General features: G+C 28.2%; 1 protein-coding gene across 1 annotated transcript in view; it reads left to right on the forward strand.

Moving 5' to 3' along the window:
- Positions 1-8,223, forward strand: part of LOC111632393 — a 20,637-nt gene extending 12,414 nt beyond the window's left edge. Inside the window, exons 3-6 of the mRNA XM_023376808.1 lie at positions 2,062-2,330; positions 2,401-2,695; positions 3,335-6,348; positions 8,063-8,223. Of these exons, the coding sequence (XP_023232576.1) occupies positions 2,062-2,330; positions 2,401-2,695; positions 3,335-6,348; positions 8,063-8,114 (3,630 nt within the window). The 3' untranslated portion in view covers positions 8,115-8,223. The remainder of the gene's footprint in view (positions 1-2,061; positions 2,331-2,400; positions 2,696-3,334; positions 6,349-8,062) is intronic.
- The last annotated feature ends 156 nt before the right edge of the window (positions 8,224-8,379 follow it).

The following is an 8,379-nucleotide window of genomic DNA, read 5'->3' on the forward strand; positions in this document are numbered from 1 at the left end:
CCCCTATAAGATCATTGATTTTTCCGTTTTATCTGAATTACATGTTGTACGAGTCACTTAGATTTTACAAATACGTGTGCCGGGCTGTGAACGGCTCACATATTTGTAAAATCTAAGTGACTCGTACAACATGTAATTCAGATAAAACGGAAAAATCAATGATCTTATAGGGGGATCGACTGTATCTCAACAGTGAATTTATTCATCATCATCATCATCATCACCAAAGTCTATATGAATTATAACAAATATATAGCTTAACTTTTTCATTAATGCTGATTTACAATGTATCAAATATTTCAAAAATTATAACGAAAATATAAAATTAAACTCCAGTTGTTAGCAATTTTTATTTAATACTACATGGACAATAAAATCATTTTCTTATATGCCAGATTCTAAAATACATTCTTTAAAATAAAGATTTGGAGATAAGATAATTTATAAGATCAAAATTAAATTTTCCTTGTTTCATATTTATATATTCATCTAAAATCATGACTCAAATATTAGGTTATATTTAATGTTTATCAGAAATTCAACAATTTGTATATAGATACTGATTCAGTAACTAAAAAATAAAGTCAGATATAAAGACTGTTGAAAACTTTAAATTTTATCTCATGATCTATGAACAATAATAAACTGCAATTAGCATGTAACCTTGAGGAAAATCCAAGAATTTTCAGAGAAGGAAACTGTAAATTCTAATTTAATCTGGATAAATTTCAATATTTTCCAGTTGATATTCAATAATTATGAAAATTTACTAGTAAAGAAATATAATCAAAGCAAGAATCATTGATGTATATTATTTATTAACATAGTAAAATAACTGTAGCAAGCTTAAATTACTAACCTAATAATTAAACAACTAAAACTGCTTCTTGATATNTTAACTATCAACAATCTATTAACTATCCAGCAATAAAAACATAAAAAATGTTTTTATTGCTGGATAGTTAAGGTTTATTTTATTTGTAAAAAAAATTAACATTAAATTATAATGAATCAGATTTTTTCAGACAACATTCTACAAACAGTTAGAATTCTTCACAGTGGAATTAAATCAGTTTTTTGTCATATAATAACATCTTAGAAGTTTCAAATCAGAGAAGTTTAGAAGAAACAATCAGAAAAAAATGATTGATTTGATTATCTATCGATACAATCAAATACTTGAAACCAGTACATAGACTTACAAAAGCTCTTAGATATCATATTAGTTACAAGACTTTTTACAGTATCATACCTTACAATGTGCTTTGTGAATATGTATTTGTTTTTGCATTTGGCAACTTATGATGAATTTCCTCATAACTTACGATACGACGTGTTTGTGAATCCTGACCCAGAATGGCTATGTCTATCTAATGCTGGATATTCATCAAATTTTGCTACAATGCTAACTCACAATGTCCTAATTTCTGGTTTTGAACTTATGACAATCCCTACCAGATTTCAAGTATTTGGTTCTATCGATAGATAATCAAATCAATTCAAATCCAAAATGGGGACTGTAAGGGGACCAAAATAGACTATACATTGCTGTATATTGTACTGTCATAAAATTTTTTGAGCTCATTTTCTTTAATAATAAATTAAATAGTACAATCTACAAAAGCTCAGTAAAACTTCTGTATAGAGCTGATCATAGTAAATTACTGTATTGTATATAGTACCTTCTTGTTTTCTGTGTTGGAAAAAACACCCTGATAACTCAAACTTTCATAAACTCAGATAACCTTCATTCCTTATTAGTCTGAGTTTGTGGAGGTTTACTGTATACATTAATACTAAATGTAATTATATGTATTATGTTTCTCTTAAACTGTTTATTTTTTATTTCTTTTTGTGTATTGATTTATTTGCACCTTTCTCCACTCATGTATTTGTTCTAAAATATTCTGACATATTATTATCTTATATTTGACACTTGTTAAAAACATTCTAACAACAAACTAAAAGGAAAGTCACAATCTAATATTTAATATAAATAAAACATTAATTTACTTTTTTGTCCAGTTCTTTAATTTGTTGTTAAATATTTTTGTGTTTTAGGTAGGAATAATGAAGGAGAAATATGATCACAGGTTGCTGTTAAAACATTTACCCTCAGATTTTCGTCAATTTCTGGATCACATCTCTTCTTTAGATTATTATGATCGACCTGATTATAACATGCTGGCAGGTCTTTTTGAGAAATGTATGAAACGTCGCGGTGTGAGAGAAAGTGACCCATTTGACTGGGAGAAGAATTACACAGATAATTCAGTAATAACTACAACAACAACTTCCCCTGCAATTATATCAAAGCCTGCTTTCCCTGGGTAAGTTATAGAAAGTTTTTTTAAGATTCAGAAACAAATACAAGCATTATTAATTACTGTTCATTTGTAGTATTGTTCCACCTGGTACACATGGTACTGATAATATGCTTGATGATAACATCATGGCAAGTTATGAAGATCATGGGGAAAATATTAAACCTGATGGCTATTGTGAAGGAAAAAGTAAAGAAACTCTAGAGAAAGATGATGCCTTACTTAATAAAACTAGTGTGAGGTCACAGATTCCACAAAATAATGAAGGACAAAAACTACCAGATAATGTACAGATTCCTGTATTAAAATGTCCAATGAATGAAAACATCTTCAGTAATACCAATATCATTAAAACTGATCGTAAAGTTGAGGTAAGACGGTATAGATTCATTTAAGAGAAACTTCATATTAATCACATACAAATAACTTATATTATTTTAGTGAATCTGATTATAGATATCGGATCCATATGTAAAAAAGTCATAAACTGAAATGTATAGTATTTAATTTATTTATGTAAATTAAGATAATTATAAATATTCTGTAAATTAATTGAATTTTTAAGAGATGTATTTATTTTTTAAACTATATGCTTATACTAAATATTGTGTATTTAAATGCTTTGTTTGCTTTTATATAATTTGGCTTCCTAACAATTTGATTTCTTATGCAGCCTTTATTTTAAATGTTAACTTTCTCTTCTTATTTTGCTTCTGTAGAAATCAGTAATAAAATTTCATCTAAAAGTAATAAAATTGAGTGTTTATTTTGTAACACTTTCATACTGCCCAGCTAGTTTTGCAAAATAAATTATTTAAGTTTTTCCTTCTTTGTTGTTTTCTTTTATTCATTCACATTCACTCAAATTCTGCTTTATTCTTTTGCCTTGCTCAATGTTTGATTTTATCACATTCTTTGAATCTAACAAAGTACCTGTCATCCAATTTCACTCTTATTTAAAAAAAATCACTTAATTTTTTTAATTTGCCTATTATATATTTTTATATTAGAAAATTGATGTTGAACGAGAAAATGAAGATGTTGGAAAAGAAACTGTAATAAATGGTGATGTAGAAGTTAGGCATCATATATCAAGAAAATCTGAAGGTTACCCTTCTGGAGAACCACCTGGCGAAGAAGTAAAGGGAGAGACATTGTCATCAGAACATCGTGCTAAATTGAGAAAAGAGTTACCATCATTAAAAATTGGAGGATTTCAAGAAGAAGTTATGGTTGGTGAAATGGAGAGTCCACAATGTAAAGATGGGGAAGGAACCCAGCAAGAATCAAGTAACTATGCAGGGGACCTGCCAAAAACCACTCAAAGTGATATGAGTAAACATACTCCACCCATAAGTACACCACCCACAGATTCAAAACGAGATGGTAAAGATCAAGGTTCTAAAGAGCATCGACGTGCAAGATTTCATCCAAGTACAAAACCTCGTTATAGAGATGTATCTATAACTCAATTTGCACTTGCAGATGATGATAATATCTCTGTTCTTCAACAAGTCACAAAAGGTGGTGCAGCAGCTATGACTCTTGTATCAAAATGGTTAATGTCTTTTGATGACAGTGAAGAGACTGATCCAGAAATGGATGAAAATATCCAATTAATATCTCCTGAACATCAGCAAATGGGTGAAGATGAAAAGCCTGTAGCACTGCATATAGATGATGTATGTAATAAATCTAGTGTTATAAATTACACAGAAAGTATTAATGTATCTGCAGACAGTAACAGAATCCAAAAAAGAGAAAGAAGGCGAAGAGTTCATCGCTCAATGTCACAACCAGCTACATTACCTCCTTATGTTATACCTGCAGGATTATTGCTTGAGCAAGGAACTGGGAATACATTTGTAGGTTTGACAGGTTTGCCATTTCCAGGTTCAATTCCTGAAGGTCTTCCACGTGTCTGGAGTTGTCCAGCTATTGCTTTTCATCTTCGTTCAAATTTACAGCCACCTCTAAAACAACAAGCATCATTTGATGAAAATGTATATGAAGTAGATATAATGAGAAATGTTGCTGTTAAGCAATCTGCAGAACAAATAGCAACTAAAGAAGAAGAAAGAAGAGCTTCGTTACCACATATATTTATGACATCAACAGAAATACAGTGCCAATCTAATAATACTCAAAATATTAAAACTGCCACAGGTAATGAAAAAGTTACTACAGTTAATGAAAAAGTTAAAACTCAATTTTTAGATGTGCCACAGGAGAAAAAGATAAAAGAAACAAAAGGAGTAGAAGTAGATAACCAAATTACTGTATGTATAAATAATATCAAGAAAGAAGGTGATTCCCTTAAATATTTAGAAACTACAGAAAACACCATAAGTAAATCAGTACAGAAATCTTCAAACCCCCATAGAAAAGGTATTTTAAAAAAATCGAATACCGAAAAATCAGTTCCAACTGCTCTCAGAAGTAAAGATTCTATTGAACAAGAAAAGCAAAGAAGTCGTTCTAGTTTAGAAATTCAGCAAGATCATATTGATGACTTGAAGCAAAAATCAATGTTAAGAGTAGATACTTCAGAACAGAAAGATAATTGCATTTGTACTTTGCAGATTGATGGTAGAAGAATTCACAAATCACCTGCAAGGAGTGGTGATAGCAAAAAAGCAAAAATTAGAAATATTAAAAACAATCCATCTAGTCCTTTGGATTCACATCACAAAAGAAGTAATTATGCAGAAACTAGTGATAAAGTATTGAGAAAAAGTGCAGATTACAAGAAAGAAAGAGGTTTACAACATTCAAAGAGTTTATCAAAGGTAAAAGAATTGCGTGACAAAGAAGGACAAATAAATTCTGGTTATGATAAAAAATTAAAAATATCAAATGAGAAACATAGCAAAGATGTTAATCATATCTTAGATCAACAAGAGCAAATTATTAAACAAAAATCATCAAAATCACAGAATGGCGAAATCATTAAGGATTTTCCTACAAGAAAGAAGTCGAGTAATATGATGCAGCTGGACATACAAGAAATACCAATTTTCCAAAGGAATGGTAGAACTGATAAAGACAATAATATTAATGAAATAAACAAACAACAAGATGATATTGGTGATAAGGTACATCTTAATGAGGCAGAAATAATTGAATCTATGATGATACAAAAAAAAATGGATTCTAAAAGGGATGGAGATTGTGAAATTAAAAAGATAAAAGAAGATATTCCACATTATAAAAGAAGAATTTCAAAAGATCATCATAAATCTAAATCGTCATCAGAATCTAAAGGTCAAGAATTAATTAGGAGTAGCATGGATGAACAGTTATTAAAAAAAAGCAACCCTTTTCAATTTGGACATTTAGAAAGTAAAAATCAGGAAGAAATGCCAAGTAATACAGACATTACTCGTTCCCCTATTAATGAAAATGTAAATTTAGAAAAAACAGGATGTGGAATATCTTCAGATCAAGTCCAAATTTTAGAAAATGAAACAGAAAATTTGTCTAAATTTGATGATTTATCTAATAAGGTTGATAATGGTTACGTGAAAGAAATTAGTTCAAGCTCAGGGAATGTTCAACAAACTGGTGCCTATGTTAATGAACAGAAAGAAAAGATTTCAGTGAGAAGACGAAGAGAAACTGACAAATATGTGAAAGATGAAAGTGAACTGAAATTATCATTCTCAAGAAGACGACATCGACCTACTACAATGGTAGGTGAATCGCGCATTCCACGTCCTCGTATTAGGCAACAGTTATCTGATCCAGATGGTTGTTTATATGATGGACAGAAAGGACTTTCTTCTGCTGAATCAGAAAGCAATTTGCTTAGTTCTTATCTTTTAAATAAGAAAACTGAAGAATGTTCTAGGGAACAAAACTATGTACTTCAGCAGACTGCATCATCTCCTGCAGTACCAAAGCATATTTGTGAGCAGCTAAAATTGCAACTAAATTCTACAGATAATCAGGATATATCTGTTTTGGTACGAGGACCAAGACCCCCTCCTGGTGATCCTCCTCTGTATGGATGTGTTCCTGCTCGGTAAGTTTATTCTTCATAATAATAATATAAATGAAAAGTATATACTAATTAATGTAGTTACATTTATTATAAAATCAAAGTAGAGAAGTTTATTTTTAATATTAATTAATTAGTTAATTAATTAGAATTGTTTTCTGTGTGTATGTATGTGTGTGATATGTAGGATATTCTAAACTACTAAATTAAGTAAAAGGTGGTAAATGTAAATTTGTAAAATATATTTTTTTTATCACTCTTACTCAGTAAAATACGTTGAAAAATTTGATATCAAGACTTGTTATTCAGTATTTTTCAGATTTGAATGCATATGTATGAAGCTGATATAGAAATATGGAAATATCAGATGGTGATACAAGCATTTAATGAATTTTATTAGCTAGCTATTCATAAAATATGCTGCTGATAGCAAATCTATTAATATTTCTTTAGCTTGCTATTAAAATATTTTATTATTCCACATTATGACTAAAGTAAATGTTTTACATAAATTAAACTAATCAATTATACTAATTTATGTTGAATACTTTAATCATAAAGTGGAATAATGATATATTCTTTAATGATTTAATATGCTTTTTATCGTTGATTGAAAAATGTAAATTCTCTCTCCATTTTTCATTTTTGTGTATATAAATAAATTTTAATTAACATTCAGACAAATTTGAATGTTTTTTGATGAAAATAATTCTAAATCTTTCTCCTCTTCTTTCTTCGGCATTGTTAGTCCTGTTTTTTATGAGATTACTACTATTTACCTAAATGGCTGTTTTATGGCTGGATGTCTTTCCTATTGCCAATCCTTTTCTTTTAATCTGGATTTAAGATCTGCCAGAATCAATAAGTTCTGAGAGGGTTAAGAGAATATGCCAGTCAGAAGTGGATGCTGAACACTATTGTTCAGGACTTTTCAACTTCAATGATTGATTAGAACCAGTATGTTTAGCAAAAATTATAACTGTTATCCTATATCTAATGGTATCATCAAAATTATTAAGATAGAAAAAACAAAAACAAGCTACTAAATGTTGGATCTATTAATTGCTGTGAAATTTGTACCACCTGAATTGACTTGATTTAGTAGTAATTGTCCTAGTAATTAGTGTAAATGATGGAAGTAGTAAAAGTGTATGTGATGCTGTTATAACATCTCAGCAAATTATCTACTTTTTACAATTTAATAAGAATAAATTTTAATTTTTCTCAATTAATTATAGTAATAAACTTGAAAATAACAATTTTAATCAAAATTTTTAATTTGGTATTTTTGAAAATGAAGATTCAAATTATGTAGAATATTTTTTAAGTTCTCATCTTAGAATATCCTGCATAATTAAAGATCAATGATTTGAATGAATTCACAAAGGAATTTAAACAAATTTTAATAAATTAATATTTTTTAATCATTTAAAATATAATTTTTCTAAATTTTTAATCTTTAATAGTAAAATAAATGTTGATCTGAAAGGATAGATCAGATTTATTGTTATTGTAATTTAAACCTGTTTTTAATTAATTGGAATTTTAATAAAAATGAAATAAATAAAATAATTTAAATAATAGCTTATGAATTTATAAAAGCAAACAATTGCATGTTTGAAATGAAGAAACATTTATTCTTTTGTGAATTTAATGTTACTAAAACTTGGTTTATATGATAAATAATTCCAATAATTATGAAGTATAGTAATTTATTTTTATCTTCCCCATGTACTAGATATTTCATATTTCCGTTCAAGGAGGTCGAAATGACCGAAACGTATGCCTGAAATGAATCATTTATTGTGTTTAAACAACGAAGCTGTTTATATTTAATTTTCTTCTGTTAAGATTCATACATTTTTAATTTTTATAATTTGTGAGGAAAAATGATAAAAAGTGAGAGTTTAAAAATAATAGAAAATGTTTTAGAGAAAAAAGGATTTGAATTATTTCCTCTTTATAGACAATGAGTTATTTTTAAACTGTGATTTGTAATCAATTTTTATACTCTATGTTGATTATGTTCAAAGTTTATATATTTCATATTAATCT

The sequence above is a fragment of the Centruroides sculpturatus genome, unplaced genomic scaffold (assembly GCF_000671375.1).
Source record: "Centruroides sculpturatus isolate CEXI.00-Female unplaced genomic scaffold, Cexi_2.0 scaffold834, whole genome shotgun sequence".
Taxonomy (NCBI): domain Eukaryota; kingdom Metazoa; phylum Arthropoda; class Arachnida; order Scorpiones; family Buthidae; genus Centruroides; species Centruroides sculpturatus.